The 25,077-nt window shown below is 42.5% G+C and overlaps 1 protein-coding gene across 1 annotated transcript in view; it reads left to right on the top strand.

Annotated features, from left to right (window-relative positions):
* LOC122464534 overlaps positions 1-25,077 on the top strand; it is a 41,833-nt gene that overhangs the window by 11,157 nt on the left and 5,599 nt on the right. The window contains exon 2 of the mRNA XM_043540077.1: positions 21,865-22,021. Within this exon, the coding sequence (XP_043396012.1) occupies positions 21,865-22,021 (157 nt within the window). The remainder of the gene's footprint in view (positions 1-21,864; positions 22,022-25,077) is intronic.

The following is a 25,077-nucleotide window of genomic DNA, read 5'->3' as shown; positions in this document are numbered from 1 at the left end:
TAGAGCTGCCCCAAGCTGGTGTAACTGCGGAAGAGATCACACCACACACTGATCCTGGCAAAAATTCAAAGCTTCCATATGGTTCCACCCACATCATGTCACCAGTCAGGTGTTAAGAGCTCTGCAAAGGGAAATCAAGCAGCACAGACGAACGAGTAACCTCAAATAAATGTGGTCTTGCAAACCAGCTGAGGTGCCAGCTGGAGAGCGAAAGGCAGAAGCTGAAGCTGGGGACTCACCACCCACCTGCCTGTACCTGCCATGGGCAATTGAGAAATGGTCTCCTTACAAATCTAAAAGGCATTTCGAGACACCTGAACATTTATTTGCCCCGTACAATGATAGCTGGATGGCTAAATACAATCCTCCCTCCCCCAGTCCTACTCATGTCTAAAGTACTGCGTGCACACTCCCATATTGGTAACTGACGAAGCCGTACGTGCTCAGAGCTGCCTGCTGGGGCAGACGCCCGTAGGCTGCACTGCCACACCCACGCAACTTGCTCCGTGGCTGCACTTCGTGTATGCAGAATGAAGAAGCCTGGGATGAAAAATACTGTGGGTGAAACTCTCAGCTGGTATAAACTGGTATTCGCTCCAGCAAAGCGATGGAGCTATGCCTGTTTACACGATATGAGGATCTGGCCCTGTATCAAGATTAGACATAAAGGGTATGTCTACACAGCTGCTGGGAGCAAGTCTCGCAGCCTGGGTTGACAGTCTTGCCTTAGTGGGTTACGCAAAGATAGCATGAGGACCTTCTGGCTTGGGCTGCAGCTCAGGCTCTGAAGCTAGGGGGTGGGGGGGGGGAGCTTTAGAGTCTGAGTTCCAGCCTTAGGTGAACATCAAAGCAACGGCTACACAGTTACTTTTAGTGTCCCAGCTAGAGGCCCACTAATGCAAGTCTGTGAACCCAGGCTGAAGACTCCCTCCCAGCAGCTGTGCAGACATACCTAAAGGCTAGTGAGCAGAAATACATTGATGGTGGTAAAAGACAGGTGTCACTAAACGTAGTGTATTATAATTGCAGATGATTAAATGGATAGTCAGCAAAACCTACACTCAAATCGGCCTTGTAGCATAGCGTACATCTGTGCTGGCCTAAATCAGGCACTTAGTTCAGGAAGCAGAAGGTGAATGTGTACGCACCTTGTGCAGAGAAAAATGCATTAAAATGCATGGACCCATGCAGCCAGCTGTTATGCTGGTGGCAAATATGACACCAACATTACACTGTTTAAAGGAGAGGCACTGAAGAATTAGCTTCTCCACTTGAAAGATGGTGATTTTTATAGGTAGACAGAATTATCAATATTGAAATTTGTCCAGGACACCAACGTTAATGCTCTTACCCTTGAGGGAAAAATTAACATGGAATCTTCCCATGCCCCCCAAAGGTTAGGACATCTGTTGTACGTTTTATCTGAAAGATGACCCCTCCAGCAGCATAGAGTGCTCCTTAGCACCATGCTAGAGCATATTTTCAGAAGTGACTCAGGGTGGAAGAGCAGCTTGCACTAATCCACCATAGCTTCCTGCAGCACCGTAGCTTTTTCTAGAAATCTCGAATCCAAATGCTGGCAAGAATCCAACCCTGCTTAGCCGATGAGATCCAATGAGATCATGGCCCAAAGTGTTTTGGCTTCAGAACCGCATGCTCTTCAACACGCAATAAAAGTAGATATTCTGAGCCTGCTGCCATTTAAACTGTTGGAATTTTGTCATCAGAGTTAGGCCTAGAGTAAATTAAAGTACAATTTCAATGGCAAGATAATTCATATTACACAATTTAATCAAAAGACAAAAATAAAAGGGGAATTCTAGAAAAGTCAGGTTATATTTTGTAGATGTCTTCTCCTTAATTACTCTGTTTGAATTTACACTGACAAGGGTACAGCATGGGCCAGATTTAGGTTTCTTTTAAGTTAATGGGTTTTGTCATCCGCTACAATGGAGCTTGTGTGTAGTATACAAAGGACAACGTCCTTAACAAATATTGCTGTAGAACACAATGTATTGGTGTAGATTATTTGTTGTGTGTTGGCTAACCAATGAGCCAGATTCTGGGCTCACATGTGTTTCATACTGTTGTAACTCCAACAGAGTTATTTCAGTGGAAGTCAGGCATAAATGGAGTCCAAATCAAGCCCAATGAAAACAAACAATCAAAAATACCTAGACAAAATAATGAACCTGGAACATTGACCGCAAATGTTCTATTTCTTGGAAGATATAAAATTCCCTCTTATACACTCAAAGACTTTAAGGCCAGAAGGAACCGTTGTGATCATCTAGTCTGACCTCCTGCATATTGTAGGCCACAGAACCTTACCAACCCACTTCTATAATAGACCCTTAACCTCTGGCTGAGTTACTGATCTCTTCAAATCATGATTTAAAGACTTCAACTTATGGAGAATCCACCATTTACTCTAGTTCAAACCAGCAAGTGTCCAATGCTGCAGAGGAAGGCAAAGAAAGAAAGAAAGAAAAAAGCCCAGGGTCTCTGCCAATCTGACCTGGGAAAAAATTCCGTCCTGACCTCAGATATGACGATCAGTTGGACCCTGAGCTTGTGGGCAAGACCCACCAGCCAGATGCCTGGGAAAGAATTCTCTGTAGTAACTCAGAGCCCTCCCCATCTAGTGTCCCATCTCCGGCCGTTGGGGATATTTGCTAGAAGCTGTCGCAGATGGGCCATGTGCCATTGTAGGCAGTCTCGTCATACCATTCCCTCCCTAAACTTTCCAAGCTCAGTCTTGAGGCCAGTTAGGTTTTTTGCCCCTACTGCTCCCCTTGGAAGGCTGTTCAAGAACTTCATTCCTCTGATGGTTAGAAACCTTCATCTAATTTCAAGCCTAAACTTGTTGATGGCCAATTTATAGCCATTTGTTCTCGTGTCAACATTGGCACTTAAAACTTAAATGACTGCTCTCTCTCCTGGGTATTTATCTATCTGATGTATTTATAGAGAGCAATCATATCTCCCCTTAGCCTTCATTTGTTTAGACTAAACAAGGCAAGCTCTTTATATCTCCCCTCATAAGGTAGGTTTTCCATTCCTCTGATCATCCTAGTAGCTCTTCTCTACACCTGTTCCAGTCTGAATTAATCTTTCTTAAATGTCAGATGGTTAAATCAGATGCGAACTGCAGTCTGTAGAAATAAATTTTGCATTTTCTAATGGTAAATTTAGAGATATTCATTCTATTCTTTAGTTTCTATTCAGTTTCACCAAAGTAACATACTATACTCCTATACTCTTTTTTGCATTGTCTGTCAGGCAGTCTAGAGTAGCTTGCATGTGTGAGTACCAACCTCAGGGTAGACTATCAAGAAACAGGGCACAAACCCCTGGTTGTATAGTCTATAATTAGATTTCACCAAGCAGGTAACAAGTGTGAACTCCTAAAGCACTATAACAGCCTTAACATGGAGTCACAGACAGTCCTCCTGCGTACTCTACTCCAGTGGTTCTCAAAGCCGGTCTGCCACTTGTTCAGGGAAAGCCCCTGGCGGGCCGGACCAGTTTGTTTACCTGCCACGTCCGCAGGTTCAGCTGATCGCGGCTCCCACTGGCTGTGGTTCACTGCTCCAGGCCAATGGGGGCTGCGGGAAGGGTGGCCAGCACTTCCCTTGGCCCGCGCCGCTTCCCGCAGCTCCCATTGGCCTGGAGCGGTGAACCGCAGCCAGTGGGAGCCGCGATCAGCCAAACCTGCGGACGCGGCAGGTAAACAAACCGGTCTGGCCCGCCAGGGACTTTCCCTGAACAAGTGGCGGACTGGCTTTGAGAACCACTGCTCTAGTCTATATTGCCACCCAGGCAAGCCTGCTTTTGTGTCCCTTATACCAAAAATCACAACAATATTCAGGTTACACCCAGTCTCAAAGGACCAGTCACTTACCCCAGAGCAATTGTACCTCAGATCTCAAATCAAAGACAACTCTTTTAGCCAATCCTGTAATTCTAACTAAACAATTGCTAACTAAGATAAAGAAATGAGAGATATTTGCAAGGTTAAAGTAGGTAAAGATACGCACGTGAATGAGATACAGTCTTAGTCTCCAAAAGGTAGTAGTAGCTGCTATAATATGCAAGCTCTATATGTCCTTATGGCTAACCCAAACCAAGCAGCTTGGGGTTCCTTTGCATATGATTAGAAATATTGCCCTCTCTGAATTCCAAGTAGCATAGTGATAACAATTCCTCCTTGACATGGATTTTTATGCCTTTCCCCCAGAGTTGAAGCTGTGATGGGATGAGAGGGCTTGCGCACGTATTGTCTTCATGAGTGTGGGGGAAGCCATCCACAAAATATTTTGATTACTGATGTTTCACAATGGCTTGTCTGGTGCCTGTAGGCCGCCTTCTGTTCAGGAGAAGATGACATATCCTGTGGTAAACTAGCATGTCACACTTAGTAATGCTTCTCCCCTGACTGTGGGGATTTACCGTCTTAGCAAACATTTTTATAGTTACAGAACAAACACTTAAATGTTACCTTATAACATGGGATATAATTATTATAAGTAAAATTAATACATGCAGCAACCTACAAGCATTTCATAAAGTCTAAACACATTCTTATAACTCTACTATTTATTTTAATGATACTAACACATAGGTGAGCCAGACTGGTTTCCAGCTATGTATTTGTCAGTGTTCAATAGGCTTAGGGGTCTTGGAATGAGCTGGCACCTGGTCTGCTAGCATCACAGTCTCGTGTCAAACTCATTGTTGGAAATAGAAGGAAAAGGTTCTTAGATTTGGAGGGTGAGCTCCTGGCCCCGCTGAAGTCACATTGAAGTTTTGCCATTGACTACAATGGGGTGAGGATTTTGCCCAGAATGAGTTGCCTATGAAAGTTACATGGTGTGTGTTCAACACACACACACACACACTCTCTCTCTCTCTCTCTCTCTCTCTCTCTCTCCCTCTCTTTGTAGCAATAACTATCTATCTAATTAAGAGCCCAGTCCTGTCCCGAGTTTTGCCAATCTTGGTGAGATTGAGCCCTAAATATAAACAAAAACAGTTTAGAATACACTTATTCTCAGAATCATAATTAAAATTTGGCTTTAGAAGTATATTAAGGTGTTTGGGTAAAGGGACATAAAGGCAGCTATAGGGCTTATATACATGGGATACTCAGGAAAGTTAATCTGAATGAATTTTTGAAGTGGATTAGCTAAACTGTGTTAAATCCCTGTGTGGACACTCTTAGACAGAATTAAAGTGGCCTTAATTTGATTTCGTTTAATTCACTGTTGTACTGAGCATGCTACTGTATGGAGCAGAGACTTGGCTGATCACAGTGGCTAACAGAAAGAGATTGGAGGCTGCCCATCACAGGAGGCTGAGGAAGCTATTACACATTTCATAGAAAGACAAAATAACAAATGTCAGAGTAAGAGAGCTGATAGACCAGGACATGTTAGAAAATATCATCAAAGAAAGAAGGTTCAGGTGGCTGGGGTATGTACATTGTATGAAAATGGGAGACATGCTAAGCAAGCACTGAATGGGGTACCCAATGGAGGAAAGAGAAAGTGAGGAAGGCCAAGGAAGAATTGGCAGGAGACAGGGACAGAGGATATTGAATGTGCTGGCATCACCTGGGAAGAAGTACCACAGTTAGTGAGCAACCGTAATCAGTGGAGGAACTGGACTGTCCAACGTGTAAATGGCACAGGGTGGGTGTAAGGTAAGGCTAATTCTGAATCACCGCAGTAAATTGGATCCCTTCAGCACTTATACCTAGGAGTTTGTTTTAAAAACTATTTAGATCTCATACATAGAATATTATATATTCCATAGTGGAGGTAGGTTACATTAAACAGAATCATGAAGAATTAGTAACACAAGAAAACTTTTGTGTTAAATGTGATTTCGTTGTTTATTTCCATTGGGAAGAAGATTGGTGGCTTTAGCCTATTAAGTGTTCCCTGGCTATTTTTTCCCCTACTTCATCTTTGAAACTAAATAGGGAAATGAGATACAAGCATAAATAAATCAAAAAGAAGGTTTCTCAACACCAATAAACTAAACAAAAGAAACATTATACTAGGTGATATTTACTTATTGAAGGCATCTTCATGAATGCGCCTCTTTTTGGAGGGAAGGAAACATTTTTGTACTTGTTTAATTTTCAACTGTCTTACTCAGGTTTTGATAATATTGTAAAAAAGGTGCTTGAATAAAATATAGAAGCAAAATTTAACACAAGTTAAAAATTCATGTGAAACACCAGGGAGGAAGAGGAATTGTTTAAGGAGGTATAACATAAGGGAAATAATTTCATCCTATTGTTCTTAGTTAAGGAGAGGAAAAACTAGGTAACAGGAAGGCTGGTCTTGTGGTTGAGGCATTGGTCTGGGCCTCGGGAGATCTGGGTTTATTTTTCTGCTCCACTACAGACTTCCTGTGTATCCATGTGCAATTCACTTAGGCCACATACTTATGCGCATACTTGCCCTTAAGCATGTGAGGAGGTCCACCAAAATCAGTGAAACTCCTCGTGCATAAGTGTTTTTGGGATTGGGGACTTTACCCCTCTGTGCCTCAGTTCCCTGCCCTTTGTTTGTCTTGTTTGTTCATAGACTCCAAGGCCAGAAGGGACCACTGTGCTCATCTAGCCTGACCTCCCATACGACACAGGCCATAGAACTTCCCCCAAATAATTCCCAGGGCAGATCTTTTACAAAAACTTCCAATCTTGATTTAAAAATTGTCAGTGATGGAGAATCCACCACAACCCTGGGAAAATTGTTCCAATGGCTAATTACTCTCACTATTAAAAATGTACGTCTTATTTACAGCCTGAATTTGTCTAGCTTCAAGTTCCAGCCGTTGGAACATGTTATACCTTTCTCTGGTAGACTGAAGAGCCCATTATTAAATATTTGCTCCCCATGCAGATACTTATGGACTGTAATCAAGTCACCCCTTAACCTTCTCTTTGTTAAGGTAAATTGATTGAGCTCTTTGAGCCTATCACTGTAGGCATGTTTTCTAATCCTTTAATCATTCTCGTGGCTCTTCTCTGAACCCTTTCCAATTTATCAACATCCTTCTTGAATTAAAAGCATCAGAACTGGACACAGTATTTCCGCAGCAGTTGCCAAATATAGAGGTAAAATCACCTCTCTCCTTTTACTTGAGATTCCCTTGTTTATGCACTCCAGGATCACATTAGCTCTTTTGGCCACATACTGGGAGCTCATGTCCAGCTGATTATCCACTTGCCAGGAAAGAATGGCCTACGTTTTTTGTTCATAGATGTATACATTTACATTTAGCCTACCCAAAATGCATATTGTTTGCTTGGGCCTAGTTAGTCGAACTCTGTATCAGTGACCTCTGTCCTCTTCATTATTTACCACTCCCCCCCAATTTTCATGTCATCTGCAAACTTTATCAGGGATGATTTTATATTTTCTTCCAGGTCCTTGATAAAAATGTTAAACAGCTCGGGGTCAAGAAACGATTCCAGCAGGACACCACTGGAAACACACCCATTTGATGATGATCCCCTGTTTATAATTACATTTTTAGACCTATCAGCTAGCTAGTTTTTAATCCATTTAATGTGTACTATTTTAATTTTGTATCGTTCTAGTTTTTTAATCAAAATGTCATGCAGTATCAAGTCAAATGCCTTACAGAAGTCTAAGTATATTGCATTTACACTATTACCTTTATCAACCGGATTTGTCATCTCGTTAAAAAAATATGAAATCAATTTGACAGGATCTATTTTCCGAAAGCCCATGTTGATTTGCATTAATTACATTACCCTCTTTTAATTCTTTATTAATCGAGTCCAGTATCAGCTGCTCCATTCTCTTGTCCAGAACTGATATCAGGCCAACAGGTTTATAATTACCGGGGTCATCCTGCTTACCCTTTTAAAAACTGACACAACATTAGCATTCTTCAGTCTTCTGGAACTTCCCCAGTGCTCCAAAGTCAATTGAAAATTGCTGTTGTTTGGATTACAAGTATGTTTAGGCAGGGACTGTCTCCTACTAGGAGACAGGCTGCATTGTACAGCAACTAGTACAATGGGATTCTTGGTTGGGGCTTCAAAGTGCTTCTCTAATATCACTCCTAGTAAGTATCAGGAAAAATTTCCTAGCTGCAAAATCTAGTAGGCTGTGCATATCCCCAAGGGAAGTCATGAGAGTTTTGTTATCTGAGTCATTTACAATTAGACTGGGTGAAGTACAAGAAAGTACAGTCTAGGAAACCATGCTGCATTGGCAAGGACATGGAATACAGTGTCTAATGAGTCTTTTCCATCTCTAATTCCTATTCCAATCCCGTGTAACTTCTACTCTCACTGAAGTGTGTGAAGTCAGTGCATCTCTAAAAGTGTCAGCCCTCATAGGGTCAGGTGCAACAATACATATGGCAGACTTTGTCATTGGGGGAGAAGGTATGGGAATCTTTCAGCAAACCTTTCCAAGCTCCCTGCAAGTTGAGATGAAGCTTATGTGCCAACAGCATTTGCAGATGACAGACATCTACTGAGATGTATACATTTGGATGCAATGCAGTGAAGACTTTTGCCAGCAGTGAGTTACCACTGCTCACAACATCATTTGCTTAGGATCAGTGTTCTGTAGTAGTCTGCTTTGTAATTCCATGGTAGTGCATGTAGTGCTTTGTCTTTGTCCTGACTCTTCCTACATTTTTCCAGATCATGCCTGCTTTGGGGGAATTTGAAGCTCTTTGATGATCTTCTGCATTGGACTCTTTTTTTTCTTTTTCTTTTTTTTTGTAAAGTCTGTCACCATCTGCAAGAGGGAATCCAGGGGGCAGCTTCAAAAAAGTTTAGTTTTTGTTCCAAATAGCTTTCCTGAGGGGCTTGTGTACAATCACACAATGATCGACATGTAGGGCTAAAAGGGACCTTGAGAGGTCATTTAGTCCAGCCCCCTGCACTGAAGGTCCTAAGCACAAAAAAAGGCAAGTTATCTCTTCAGCCAATATCAGTAGAGATAGAAGAACAGGTTATGCCCTCCAGGTGCAGATCTCACCCTCGCAGCACAGAAATCACAATAGTCTCCAAAATGTTCCCAGACCTATGGAGAGCCAGAGTCCAGGGGCCTGGAGATCCATATGCGGGGAGAGGCTGAGGGTGATTGTTAAGCCTCCCCTCCACTATCTCCTCATTGGGAATCTACAGAAAACTTAATGCATCCTGAGATGGCATCATGCTTCCCATGAAGCAGTCCGTGCTGGGGGACTTTTGCTCTCTTTCACTCCTAACAGGCAGTAGGAGGCAGGGGAAGCACTGGCAGAATCTCTCCCTTGAAACCTTGCTGCCAAGGAGGTGGGTTCACAGAACAGATGGAGAGGAACAGGATGTCCATGCAGATGGACCTGGGCTCTGGCAGATGCCACTTGATTTGGGGGAACTTTGGTTTCTGGGGGCCTGGGGAACCCCTTTCCCCAGTTCTGGGTGTGTGGGGCAACATATCTTCCCCCCCTCCCCTGCCACAATGATCTGGGAAAAACTCTAAACCCCAGGATTTTCCTCCCCAGTGGTGTTCTTCTGTGAGCGAGAGCAATCCAGCCCCTGGAGACCATTATGCACTTACGATCTTTTAAATTCTGTGATGCCTAATCCTGAGGTCTTTACTCAGGTTTTACTCAGCCCTCACTCAGGCATGGTTGCACTGAATCTGTGAGCGGTGGTCTGAGTAAATAGAAAGCAAGGGCTTCAGGATTTAGTCCTATATTTTAAAATCTCTAAGTGTACCTGTTGCCATGATAACTAGCGACTTTTGTCCTTGATGCCATTTTTAGCAGAAATCTGGAACTTTTGTATGACACGAGAATTTGCTTAATAAAAAAAACAGTGACCTCCTGCATTTGCTGTGTTCACACATCTATGTGAAGAGGACCATTGTGTCTGAATTAGTTTATGAGAAAAAGGTGAAACAAGCCAAATAAAATAAATGAGAGGGGTGGAAATAAACATTTGTCTGCCTTGGCAAAGCCAGAAAAGGACAAGCAAATTCCCTAAAGTGAGGACTGAGACAGTGTCAGAAAGATTATGCTTTGATAACACAGTAGCCAGAGTAGAAGCTGGAAACTTGCCGTCGTGGGAAGCTGACACCTCCAGCACTTTATGTGCAAGAGGCAGTTGTCCATCAGTTCCAAAATGACTCTGTGCATGCTGTTATGACAGCTGTTGGAAACTGTTACGTCAGTGTACCCTTTTCCCCTCTTCGGGAATAGGAAATGCTATGCTATTTTGGATATGGTTAGTACTCTGCTTGGTCTGGATCACAAGTGAGTGAGAAACACTGATAATTTTAACCAAGTATTGCGCAGACCTGTTTGTTTCTGACAAACATTTCTATAAGGAGACCATGGGGAAGATGATGATAACTTCTCTTCCTCCTCCACCTTTGTTTTCTCTCTCCCTTTCCCTGGCAAATAGTGCTGCTTTAGGTCCAGGTTCTGAGGCACTACTCCCTTCCAAAAGAAGCGTGTCTCTCCAAGTTCTCACTTTGGCACCTGGTTGTCACTTCCCTAGCAATTTCTTAGCGGATACTATCAGTTTGGTACCATCTATTACAACAAATGAGTTAAAAGTAGTTTCAGCTTTTACACCTGCCTGAGTCCCACTGCAGTGCTGTGTTTTAACCATCACATTTCCTGCTTTGCTCTTCCCTGTTGCTGTGTGATTTGCAAAAACAATGGGATAAAGTGACTAGTTATACATGGGAAATAGTAAAACTGACTACAAAATAAACAAACTGAATAAAATAGAGAAATTATCTGATCTTTCAGTTATAGTAACATTATCCCTGAAACATTGCAGAGAAGTATGATTTCCTCCCACTCCAAGTATGTACTTTCTCTTTTTTACTCATTAGCACAAGGAAAAAATGTCATCTGTGTCTCAGAAATTCAGCATGATGTGGTAACCCGATGGGTTAAAGAAAAGTCTTCTGGTCGGCCTTAGCACTGCAAGGAAATTTGATTATCACTTGTTGACAGGAATGCAGGGCATGCCAAGTGTTCTTGCCATGTCTATTTTAAACTGAACTAGAAGTTGTATTTTGCATTAGGACAGAGTTAAAATGCAAGGATAATAGTTATGTCTTGCCTGGTGAATGAAAACTAGAGCATGCACAGTAGGGGCAGATTTTACTGTGTCAGGGGTATGAGGCTCTGATTAGACCAGTGTCCAGATGCCCTAAATTAAAAGGCACTTGTGCTATTTTGGATGAGAAAATGTTGATCACAGTAAACTCCGAAGAACTAACATAAAATTACTTGTCATCGATAAATGGTTTATCTTCTTGCCCATTTTAGTGCAGTTATAAAGTATCCACCTCCTTTTGTTTAACCCAGTGTTTTCCATGCTACAATTCTATAATTTAGAGGCATCACATTGTTGCTTATGCTGTAGGTGTTTAACACCTAGTGGGTCTAAATTTCCTCAGATATACGTCAGCGACTGACTCTATTGAATTCAGTAAGTTACTCCAACATAAAGTCGGTGTAAGTATGGTCAAAAATTAGGCCCCTCAGTTGAGTTTTCAACATGCTGAAATTAATAGGGCTCTTTCAGGTCTTTCTGAAGCAGCAGCACGCAGCCTTGCCTAGGGTCAGCAAAGAGCATCTTTTAATACCTCTTTCCCTCCTGCATAGTACCTGGATGGCTTGCTCACTGCATCTTCACCTTGTCCCATTAGCCGGAGTCAGCAGTACATACCCTCAAAGCATGTGTGACTGGCACACTCTTTCAAACTGGCTGGCCCGCCTGATGTTTTGGTTTGAAATGAGAGTTTTCCTTGTAGATGGACTGCTTGTTGTGGCTGATGAGCCCCTCCTGCTTGATAGAGGCCCAGAGAAGTGAAGTGACTTGCCCGAGGTCACCCAGCAGATCTGTGGCAGAGCCAGGAATAAAACCCAGGTCTCCTAAGATCCAGTCCTCCACCCTCTCCACTACCACTCTGCCTCAGTACCTGGTGGTAGTCACTATTTGATTTTGATATCTGAAGGAAATCCAGCACAGACAATGGCAGGTTAAAGCAAGATTCTTGAGCACCAGGCTCTAGACCCTGCGTTTGAGGAAAAACATTGAGCACTGCTCTCCAGGCACTTGCCTCCTGTGAGGTGGAAGCAGCACCTGGCAACGCTGGCCAGTTTGCACCCATGATGTCCAGTCTGATCAGTGCTCAGCTCACTGTGCTGGAAAGCGGATTGAGTGGTGGAAGAAAAAGACGGTCAGAAGGCCCTAATGTTTCTGAGATGGGGGACACTGAAATTTTGATGGATTCAATATCCATTTGGTTTTAATCCAAGTCTGATCTCAGAGGCAACACATTCTCTTCACCATGGAGACATACCTCCAGATGGACAGCTGCTTTGACATTTCAGGTTGGGAAATCTGCCCTCAGGGTACACATCAGATGCTGATACATGGTGTCTTGACTTCTACACTCATGCATGTCTGTGAGGCTGACATGCCTGTTCAAAGGTGGTATGCCAGCACTGCTGTGGTGTGAGTGCCAAGAAAAGATGGCTGCCTTGGGAAGCCAGCAGAGCACTGCAAATGCCACCTCTGCTGTAGCAAGTGTGTTCTCTGCATTGGCATGCTACAATTGTTCGCACCTGTTAACACTTGTGTGCTAATAAATGGCCTCACAGTACAGGAAAATAAGACATGGGGATTGTGGTCACTTGTGGTTGCCAACAAACACAAATTGTACTGCTGTAGGCACCTGGAAAACCCACTGAGTGTAAAAGAGTGTACAGTAAAGACAAGCTTTTCATAGGCACTAAGGGCTTGGTCTTCAGAGCTGCTAAAGACCTGTGCCTCCCACTGGCTTTAACTGGAGTCTTGGTGCTCAGCAATTCTGTCCTCAGGAGTTTAAATCAAGAGCATGGCTGATGATGGCACCATATAATAGGGAATCAGTGCCTGAGTAGACAAGTGACCACCCAGAAAAGTGATTGGACAGAGAGAGGATTAAATGCTGTAGTGCAGATTGTTAACATGTCTAATAATGTGTAGCATAAATTAGGATGTATTGCTTAGTAGGCTATTTCTGTACTGGTATTGTATCTACAGTGTCTGCTTCTGGCCAGCCAGGCCTGCAAAATATGTTTTAGCAAATGCATTGTTAGCACAGCACAGAGGAGATGATGGTGGTTGTGGAGCATACCTTCTGTTTGTGCTTCTTGGCACATGTGAACAGAGAGGCTGGTGATCCTGTCCAAGTTTAAACAATACTCTTATTCTTTTGCTTTAAAATGCTGTCATCCCTCTATGGTAGTTTAGTTATCACCGGGCTTGGAAGAATTTGAGTTTATTTTTTATCATTTTGATGGATATCATCAATGTTTCGTTTAAAGGATTTTTAATTTTTTTAAATCTATTTAAGGTTTCTCAGTTGTGGGAAATTATGGAAGGCAGGGTCAGACAATGCGGTGGGGGGGGGCAGACAGTAATTATTTAATGACAGTAGGTGCTGAGATTCAAAAAGGTAAAGCTTTATACCTGTTAAAACACAAATTGTCAACGTCAAATGTCAAAAAAAGTAAATACCCCTGAGATCAAACCCTAATAAGTTCCCAAGCAGCATTTTTCTTACTTTGCCAACATGTACATTTCAGATATTATTGAGGGAAATATTCCATGGTCGGTTTGTGTGTGTCTGGTGAAATCAACCTTTCCCAACATTTACCAGTAAACATCAAATCCTTCAAAGCCTAGTTTTCTCCCATGTTAACAATAAATCAGCCTCGCCATTGCGAACGTTTATTTGATAAGCTACACAGCTACGTTCAGTAAATCTCACACAATCAAAGTGATTTTGAATTGAGTCAGTTAATGGTCGTGGGGTCTTACGCAAATGCTGTATATTGTAGAACAGGTCAGTAGTAAATTTGGGACTAATGTTCACTGATCACATTTGACAAAAAAACTGAAAAACTCTGCCAGACAAAAAAAGCATATTCGATCCAGGATACTTAGGTTTAGTAAAAACAAAAAAGCCCACCGTTGCTTGGGTTTGGGTTTCTTTCTTTCTTTCTTTCTTTCTTTTTTTTTTGCGGGGCAGGGAGGGGGTTTGTTGATGGGAATCGAAACTGTAAATTTCTTCATCAGTTTGCAAGTATAACCTAGTTTATAGAAGGGGATTAAGTAGCTGCATTATTTTTCCAGGGAGTCTCAATCCTCAGTCAATGAACGTAAGAGCCCAATCCTGCAAACACAGAACCACGTCTGTAGTCCTGTTGAACTCAACGCTGAGACAGCCTGCTTTCCCCCCTTTTAGCCACCTCCCTTGCAGTAGAAGCGAACTTCACCAACAAGGAGCAAATGTATTAAAAGCTGTTCTTGGATCCGGACTATTTCAAGGAAAGCCTGGGACAAACTTTGGCTCTCAGCATGTAAATCTCTAACTGTGTGCTCGTTGCCCTTAGAAAGCAATAAGCAAATACATTTAGTTGGCAGAGTGCAGTGATTTCAGGACAGATGAGTGAGGAAAGAGGAAAAAATATGCTTAGAGCATCCCTTTTACTATGAGCCTATGGGCCAGCTGGAACATTTACAAGGCTCTAGGGCCAGGGAGTTGCAATAATCTAATTTTAATTATGTGACAAAAGCATGAAGCATCATTTCAAGGTCTAACAGAGGAAAATGGCTCCTGCCTGTCCTTAGATGGGAAAAGAAAACAAGCTATCCCACAGAATTTAGATGCTTCTCAAAAGATTAAATGGGATCTATCACAGCTCTCAGGCCCCTTGCTGTTAGAACACACACAATTGCCAGGAGAAGGTTACAGATGTTAAAGTTAGTTCCTAGGAGGTGGCTGGGCAAAATAACAATACTGATGCCTCCCCACAACCGCCCACCCTTAAAAAAAACATATCTGAAGTGATCAGAAAACAAACTCCAATAATTATATTAAACAGGCCAGCATGACATTCAGAATGTACACAAACCGATTTAAATGCACAGAGCTGCTTCAATCTACATTCTCAAGCACAACATTCTGGCTGTCCCAAATCAATAAAGCAGCTATTTTGCTGTCCCAAAACATAGCACAGTAAAACATTAACAGAATTCAAATCCTCCTGCTCCACCCAGACCTCTGTCACATGAGCATAGAAGGGCATTCTCTTTTGTAGTAACAGCATGGGGTTTATGACAAACACATAGGTGAACAGTTTTTATTCCATCCAGTAGTGCAAACATTAACCAATTTATTACATTACATACTACAAGATGACTCTATAAGCTTCCTAAAGGATTTTACATTTTTGTTGAGTCTCAGATTGTGCAGACTTGTTTAAGGAGAAGCAATCAGGATCTTCATCCCTTTCTTAGGATGCTTTTTATGCAAGTTTTTCCCTTAATTGCTTGTGTAGCAGATGTGTCCCTCCCCACATGTGATGTGTTTATACTACCTGTTTTTCTTTTTCCCTTGCTGATACATGGGAGGTTTGTGCTCCAGTTTTGTTATTACATGACACAGGTCGAATAGTTTCTGACTAGGAGACCGAATTTAAGCCTTTTGTATATGTATTATTAGAACTATTTATTTATTTCCATCAACAAGTCAGACCCAATTATATTATCAATCTCCTGGGCTTCCCAGAACCTTCCATGTAATAGCATATACTGTATCTGAGCTTGATGAAGTGCTAGAGCTATTCCTACTGCTACACCAATTAATCAAATAAGAGGAATATATGGATTACTATGACAGCTCTACCCTGTAGGATTTAGATTGCTTATTATCTGTTCTCACATGTACCAATCCATCAAGTGAAATAATGCATTGCTAAATTTGTGCATGGCTTTGTCAACCAAGAATCATTAGCGCATTGTTATCAATGTAAAAAAAAAAGTGAGTGAAAAAGAGTCTTTTCATGAATCAGAGCAATCACCATTTAAAATAGCTGAACACTAAAATAATACTTATCATGTTAGACAGATGCAGAATTTGGTGTGTGGTCAGTGCACTGGCTTAGGTCTATTTTTAACTGGATCTGTAAAAATGTAGAAAAAGTGGATCAAAGTATGCAGAATTTGTCGTCTAAATTGCCAGTTGGAGAAAGTGCTAGGTAAAGTGTTTCTTTTAAAATGGGATGGCATAGACAGCATTGTGAAGTGGGTGTAATACTTGTGTATGTGCCATGAAGATTATTTAATTTATGTCAGTAGAGGAATTTAAGACTTTTGAGCTACTGCTGAACATAAATCTTCTTACAGCCTTAGTCCCATCTATATGGGGCCAGCACTTCAAGTCCTTCTTCTCTATTCCAGTCTGTCTTGAAGCAGTTTCTCGCAAACTTCACTGCCAGTCTAATCCTTTGTATAGCACCCATCCATGTAGTTCTGGGTCTTCCAATTCTTCTCTTACCCTCCACTTCTACATTTAATAGTCTGTTTCCTATATATTTGTCTGATCTTCTTTTCATGTGCCCAAATGACCTAAACATGGATTTCCTCAGCTTTTCTATAATTGGTACCAACTTCACACTTGACGTAATTCATTCATTCCAAGTATGGTCCATCCTTGTAACTCCAACCATCCATCTTAACATTTTCATTTCCACTGCATTCAGGATCTGCTCCGGTCTCTTCCTCAGTGCTTAGCATTTGGATTCAGACAAAAGGGTACTGTCTTGATCTTACTTTTCAGTTTGATAGGCATTCTCCTATCACAGGTTACGCTACTCGCTTCTCTCCATTTAGTCCATGCCTTTCCTGTTCTGCTTAATACATTGCTGAGTTCACCATTTTCCTGTACTATCAAACCTAGGTGCTTGATCTTCTCTACCTTTGGTAATGGCTGGCCTACTGGATTTGTTGTCCCCAGTCTCACTGTCTTCCTGCAAGATGGTATCAAATCTACAGACTGTATACTCTGTGTTACTTCTGCTGATTTTCATGCCATTTCTTTCAAGTCCACACCTCCATCTCTCTGAACCTTCATCCACTTCCTCTTTGCTCTCCCACAGATGCACTGCATCATCCGCAAAAAGCGTGCACCGGGGTGCCACTCTCTGGATGTTTTCTGTAAGCGCATCGAGCACCAATGTGAACAACTGGATATAAATGTAAGGTATGTTTCTCCGCAAATTACTTTTGGGCCCATGATGCTGTGCATCACTCTGTGGCTGCTGATGTGTTGGTCAAGTACACAAGTTGGATTTTGTTAACTTTTTTCCTTTGTCTCTGTGTTTATACACCACATTTGTTTTTTTAACACAAAGTGCAGTTGAGGGCTCATGGATCTCAGACCCAGGTCTGCAAGTCCCCAGACAGTCCTCAGTCTGTAGCCACCACCTGGCAGCTTACTGGTACCAGTGAAGAGTGTGGGCTGGAGGAGCCCAGGTTGTCATAGACACCACTCATGAAATGCCTGATTGGTAGAGACATCTGACTTCTCCAATGAGCTCAGATTTGCTATTTAAGCCCGAAGGAGGCCTGGCTGTTGTATTGGACCCTACCTTCTCATGTGACTCCTGCATTTTGGCTTCCTGCCTTGTTCCTGATCCCTGCCTTCCTGTCCTGTTCCTGCTTTCTTCCAGATTCCCACTTCTACCCACACTGCAAGCTCTGACTCCAGCTCCGATTGTTGGCTTCATTCCTGACTTTGACACCAGCTCTGATGTTTGCCTTGACTATGGCTATGAACCCTGGCTCTTGACTCCTGCTCTGACCACTAGGCCTGACCCCCACTGCCCTCACCACTAGGTCTGACTGCCTATGTCACGGGCCACCACTGCTGGTGTGCTAGGTGCTCATATTAGAGTTGCTCTTTTGTGCCTTGTCTAGACTAGGATTTAAAGTGTGGTGTTAGCATGTAAGAGACCAAGAGACCCCTGAGCTCTGAGAAAGGACTGAGCTGGAGCTCAGTTTTGTGTCTCAGGTCCCAGCCGTACTATCTAAAAACTGCAGTGCTCCATTATGAATAATGAAAAGATAAAGACATTTGCCCACTGCTCCACCTAGTGTTATATTAAGTAAACTGCATGATCACTAACTATTATTTTTCCTATTTAGTATATTAATATCCCAACGTAGTCATGGGTATGTAGAGTGGCAGACAGCACCTCTGATTGGCAGGTTCCCTTGCTAGTGAGAGCTATCAGTTAGTAAACACCTTCTCTCACTGGCTTCCTTTTACCTGTCACACTGCTTTAGTAAGTCAGCATTTCCAGAAAGGTTAAATAGCCCATGAAGGGAGCTAGTGCTTCCACGAATGGCTGGGGAGGGGGGAAAAAAGGGCAAGAGACATGATGTAATTTCTAAAGGGTAAATAGCTGGTCATGGAGCAATCAAGTCTTTTGGGTAGCTCTCCTGTGTCTAGAGACACACATCTCTGGGGCTAGAAGAGGGTACGGTACGGGTGGGAGATGGGAGGAGAAAATTGTTTTCAGGCAGGGTAACCCACAGTTACCTATTCCCCTCTGTGCCAATCCATAGAAGAGGTGAGTTGGTTACCACCCCACTGGAGAGCACTGGCTCTTTAGCTCAAGCTCTAGCTGCTCATGCTTTTAGCTCTGAAGGGCCCAGGTGCCTCAGCCAAGATGGTGGCTGTCACACGAGGATGAAATAGGCTTTAGTGTCTAAAATGACTTCTGACAAAAACAGTACTGTAGTCAAGCAGAGCCAAGATTTTAATCAGAAGCCCCAGAGAATAGACTAATTAGGCCTTGTCTACACTGGAAAGGGTTTGCCAGTATATCTGGGTTTGCCTGTATAGCTATACTGGCAAACCCTCCTAGTGCAGACAGAAGCCGGCAAAAGAGGGCTTTGGCAGGTGCGCCTTTATTCCAGTTCCCTGAGTGAAATAAGCTGGTGTAAATGCATCTAGGCTATGACTTTTGCCAATACCTAAATATTGTAGAAAAACTCATACCCTTCACTGACATTACTGTATTGGCAAAAGTTTCTGGTGTAGACCTGGCATAAAGCTATCGTTTTGCAATCTTACAGACTGATCCAGAACTGGAGGGTCAACCGCAGCCTAGTTCAAGTATGACTCAGGCTAACTTTACTAAAGCATCTCCAGGAGATGATACAAGTGATCTCTCTTCCTGAGCCTCTATATTTCTAGGGACTTCCAAGGTACAAAACAGAACCCCAGATAAGGGAAGCAGTCACTTCTGCACAGCTGAATCAGAGGACAGGAAAAGTGTGTTATACTGTAAAGATTTTGACTTGGAGCAGAGTCTAACTGTTCCACTCGATTATTTTTATAAGGAAATATTTAATTGGGTTTTGCTACATTTGCTGATTCATATTTATCTCTTATCCCTGCCACACTCTAGTGTAGCATCAATTTATCCAAAGCTTCTGGAGAAGAAGAATGGAACTAAAAACTACAACAGGTGTTCAGGTATTAAAAAGTTTCAAAATCACTCATTAAAAAGTAAATAGAATCCAGAAGAAATAAGAGAAAATAAAATATCTAGATCATTGTGTGAGGAGGTAGGGGATAATGAGTAAACCTGTTTCACTATTTATATATCAGTAGGATCTTTATCTCAGAGTAATTCCACAAGGGCAAATTTCCCTTTATATAATGAAACTTTAGGCAAGAGTGCTAGTGTTAATTGGATAAAAAACTAATTGTGGTTAAGTGGATTCGCTGGTACACTAAGGTAAGTTATGCTTACCTTCTCTGTTCTCTCCTCACCACTCCCTAGGATAATTGTTCATAACAACCCCCTACAGTACATAAATAACCAGCCCAGAATTCGTACACAACAGCTCTGTATGGAATAACGCTTCCAGAGTTAACCAAAGGTTGGTCACAACACAGAGGGTAGTAAGGAAAGGGTGCGATTGAATCCAGATATAGTATCTACAAAAGAACTACATTGATGTCCGGGGCAAGACTTCCTTTTGCTGGTGCCTTCCTAATCAAAAGAAAAAAGAGAGGGAAATCAGTGAGCCAAAGTCAGTCTTAATGCAACTGGTTACTACTGTTGATTTTACCTTTTTTTCAATATGTTTTAAAACAAAGGAAAAGGAGATAAAATGTTTTCTTTTAAATCCTATTTTTGGGATTTTTCTGTAGGGATTTTAGGGATTTTTCTGTACTAAAACATTACAGTGTTTAACCCTCCCTCACCAATCTTATCCTTCCCCCAATCTTTCCCAACCCAAAGGTTGGCCTTTTGAGTTAAAACCTGAGTCTTAAATCAATTTGGATTTCCTCAGTAGCTATGCTTAAAAGCGTCCAAGCCCCTTCTCAGCTTGTGCTAGGAGGAGAAGTGCTGGTTTCTTTTTGAAGTATGCCCAGAGGAGAGACAACATCAGCTTCTCAGAGGAAATACCACCAGTTCCCAGCATCACTTAAGAAGCATCCAAGTTGTATTAAAAAGTAAAATCAATGTAGAAACCCAGATTGGTTTAAGGCTCTCAATTCAGATTTTTAATGTTGGGTCCATCTGTACCACTAGTGTCATGCCAAGGCACATTATTCTATTATACAATAGCGCCCTGATCATGTTATAACAAAGTTTGGTCTTGCATGCATAGACAGAACCACACACAGTATAAAAACTGTTACAGGTGTGCTCTATAAATGATATGCCTATATAAATGTAAAGAGTTAACAGGTAAAATGCCAGTAGATGGCACTGAAGAATAAGTAGTATAGTTCCTGCTTTCTGTAGATCAATAAAGCTTGTCGCTGTGTACTGCAAATTACTTCTGTGCAGCTCTTTACATGGAGTTCTTAACAAAAACCATGTTATGAAACCACTTCATCCCTTGGACCAAATTCAGTAGTGCTTCATTCCTGTGTTAGGTTTGTTCTTTAATTCTAGACTGTGCTAGGGGTCTGCCCTGTTCTTGGAATAATTCAGAGCAGCCGCAGAGCTGCTGTAATGTGCCCTTGCTTTTAGCAGTCATTGATAGACGATTACATCAACCCAGAATAGCCAAAGTGCATTGACTTCAGTGGGACTACTCATGTGACTAAGGCTATATACTTGCTTAAATTGGAAATAATTCATATTTTCAATACAGTGTGTTTCCAATAGGAAGTGTTAGTTGAAAATGGCTGTTGGGCCACAAAGCACTACTGAAAAGGCAGCCAGGCTCATGGAGAAATAGAAAGAGGGGAAAGAGGTCCCACTAATCCAGAGAAACTAAAAGGAAAAAAGTAGTCACATTTGCTCCCATGGGACTACACACAGAGAAAGGCATGGCTCAGCCTAAGCAAGGCTGGCAGAATCTGGCCCCCAGTGTTGCAATGATATGCTTACTCAGTTCTGAATGGGAGCAGGTAAATCTGAGAGGAAGATGCTGTGATCACTGATGGGTTCAAATACAAGCGAAGCTAAAGAAGTTTATTTTCACTCCCCGTTAATGAAAGATTAGAAGGATGGCATTTCTATTTCATCATATAAAATATGATTACATACAGTTTGCTTGGAGTAGGTTAGAGGATGGTGCAGCATTGCAGGTGGAAAGGGAATCACAATGGACGTAAGCACTCTAGAAAGTAATATGACTGGTTTGGGGATTGTGATGGGGTATATTTATCCCACACTGGACAACAAGGGGTTAAGAAGCTGATCTGAGCTCAGCCACCTGCAAGGCATTCAAAGGCTGGAGGAGGAGCTTAAAAGCAGAACAGGGCAGGTGGCTTGTTTGCAGACCAGGGAAGAGAACAGACCCACAACCCTCAGCTCCTGAGGAAAGGGCTAACTGATGTCAGGAGCTTCCCTGACAACCACTGCTTGAGGACCACTGAGCTAGTGAAAAGAGGACCAGACCCTGATACCCCCTGAGCAGAAGGCATTCCCCCCTCTCTCTTACTAACTCAGTTTGTGCTAATTCCCCTTGTTTTTTGTTCACAGACTACTCTGTGAAAGGTAGAGACTTGGAAATGAACTGGCCAGAGGGCCAACTCACAAGGAAGAAGCAGGCCTCCACAGAGGTGGAGCAGCCCCTAGCGGGAGACCCCAGTGGAAGGAGAGCTGCTACACCATGCCCAACCATGAGGAGGCGCCAGATGTGAGTTGACCCCTTCACAGGGACTCAGCTGCTTGGCCCTTAAATCTGCTTATAAAGGAGAGACAGGCTCAAGTTTCAGAATTTTGGATCTAGATTTTGGACACCCCAAAGTCTGAGGGAGTTCAGGTCCTAATGGGTTTGTTCTTGCCATTATGAAGTTGGAGGTCATTTGCCAAATTCACATCCTGATCTAGGTACATATTTGAACCCACCCCAAAGGTGCTTGGATCTGGTTCTTTGGTGCAGCATTATAAAAGTGTACTGCCAATTCATTTACACGTCCACAGGTGAAATAGAAGTTTCAGATTGGAACTGCCAAAAAGGAATGGAGTTTAAAACAAGACATGCTTTCCCTTAGCATGGTTGTAATTGAGACATGCAAGGATAAGATAAAGAATAATAAATCACTCACATTCTGAAGAGAAAAAGAACTAGGTCAGAGAGAAGTACAACATGAGATGAGTAACTGAACAAAGTGAGGAATGTGGGAGAAAGATCCAAAAACAGGCACGCATATACTTTGAAGAGGAAGGATATTAGTGTAAAGGGAACAACTCTAGCCAAGTCCAAAAAAGAGCTACCATTGTCATCTGCCTAGAAATGAACTTGCCAGTCAATCAAAGCTGTTGGCCTGAAAATTTCAAACAATGGGGACCAGATTCTGCTCTGTTACACCAGTGTAAATCTCAGAAAATCCCCACTGAGAGTAATGTGTGCACTAGATTTACACTGATGTAACTGAGGGCAGAACCCTCAGAAGCCCAGGAATTTTGTTTTCTTCCCCCATCCTAAACTAGTCACCTTAACAGCACATACAGTACTGCCTTTTAATAGATGGGCTTGTTGTAGGCAAAATATAGCCAAATGGTAGGAAATTGCCTATTGGAGGCCTAGGGCTAGAAATAGTAATTCAATAATTTAAGTGCAATTTTCATTTAATTTTCATTCTTCTTTCTATATTCCTGGGAATCTGTTACCTTTGTCTGGTGGCAGGTAGCAAAAATAATGTTCATGAATTTCTTTAGCTAAGTATCCTTGAAGAATGTGATTTGTGCTGAGGGACAAATTTTGTGTGTGTGTATTTAGTTTTCTCCAATTAAAGTTTTGAGCAATACCCTCCCTTCCTGTGCAAAAACACATGGAAATGATACATTTAATGCCAAATATCAATGCTGGTGATGGTACAGCAACTGTGCTGCATTCTTTCCTTGAGAGAGAGAGAGAGGGATTAACAGTGGCATAGCCAGGGTCAGAACACCTCAAACCTGTGCAAATCCCAAGGATCCAGAGAATCCTGACCCTCACCCAGCAGAAATTGGGTCACTTGTGCTGAATGCTTACCCGCTCTACGTACCATCTTCTGCATCCCCTCCCATGGCCGTCACTGAGCTGCCTTTGGTCTCTGGTCTGCAACTACACACTACTCTCAATAAGGTAGGTAGAAACAGTGGATCAGAAGCTAATGCTGCAGGAGTTTCTGTGAAATTCCAGAAGGAAAGTTGTCAGGGGAGATTAATTCCTATTCTGGATAGGAATAATTTGTCAAAAGGAGATAGGGGGTGATTTGCAATGGGCTGCTGCTGTCCAGAATAAAGGCCAAAAACAAACTTTTGCAGCACTAGTACATGTCCAAATGGTGCTGTCCCATGATTTAGTCCTAAATTTTGATTACTATTCAAAAAAGGAGGCAACTCACGATATAAAACGATCCCAGTGCTTTCTAAATGTGTTTGCTAAAATACTTACAAACTAGTCAGTATCGTTTCTCTGGAACAGAGTGACACCTGCTGGGGAGGGAGAGAGCTGATCGATTCCAATCAGCTTTAGAACAAGATCAGCACAGAGCTTGCTGCTCATTGTATGGAAGCAGCTACAGTCCTGGTGGCAATCTCTGTGATATTTAGTGTCTGTCTTCTAGAGAGAAAAAGAGCAAATAGTAGATCTCCTGGAGTATTATTCATGTCACATACTGTGTGATTTATATTGTACCTCACAATGAATCATACCATGGATTCCGTGTTGCGGAGGTGGTTAGCTGAGAGAATTAGCTCAGAGCGTGATAGGAAGTAGCTATGGCCACTCAGTGCTGCTAATCCGCTCTCTCTGTATATTTCGAGTGTTGGTTTGCAGCATGGCTGCTCTCACTGGAGCAAGGCTGACAAGAGGAGTTAACTTGAGCTAACGGTTGCTTGCAGTGAAGAGAAGCCTGTAATCTTGCTAGAGGTGAGTAGGTGCTGGGCTGAGGAGATCGCTCTTTCTCACCTGGCCACAGTTGTTCTGGGGTAAGAGGACAAAGGGCATCTTTGCTCCAGTGGACTCTGTCTCTCTCCCAGCTGACAGCTAGCACTAACAGAAAAGAATGCTGGGTAAGGGGACACCCATGTCCTGATTGCAAAGCTGTACAGTACTGCTCATGCGCACTTGCTCATCTGATGTCATTTCCAAGGCTTCAGGAGACAGGGTTTAGCAGAAGCATAGAGGCAACACAGACTCTGCCCTTTCACCTGAACTACTGGGTCTGGTTCATGGTTATTGCTGAAGTGTGCAGTGCATTGTTGTCTTTGGCGATGGGCACTCCAATTACTTAAACAGATGAAAATTTTTAAAAACTTAAGAGCTATGGCCATGAGATGGTGTTAATATGCTCTGTGGTGACACATACTGGTAGATTTCTCCTACATAGATAAGGAAGGGGGGCGGGGAGAGTTGCTGTTATTGTTCCCCCTTTAGCCTGAGGAGTTAGCCAATATTCAGGGCCTTGCAAGGTTGTTTTCATTAGGATGAGAAATTTATGATATGAGTGTAAACTTCTTGGTGTAAACTTGTTAATTTACAAAATATGTACACCGCATCCTGTTTCCTTGAACATGGTAGAAACAAATAACAGCAGGCAGTTTCCTTGCTCAAAAATACTCAAGCCTGCCACTCCAGCGAGCATTGTGCCCAAGAAGCCCTGGGCTTTGTCTTCCTCTCAGGGTCACGCTCACAGCTCCTTCTGTCTCCAGTCCACGCAGGCTGCAACCAGTATCCTGGTACCTGTGTCCAGAAGATGCAGA

The sequence above is a fragment of the Chelonia mydas genome, chromosome 2 (assembly GCF_015237465.2).
Source record: "Chelonia mydas isolate rCheMyd1 chromosome 2, rCheMyd1.pri.v2, whole genome shotgun sequence".
Taxonomy (NCBI): domain Eukaryota; kingdom Metazoa; phylum Chordata; order Testudines; family Cheloniidae; genus Chelonia; species Chelonia mydas.
This window is presented reverse-complemented; position numbering and strand designations above follow the sequence as displayed.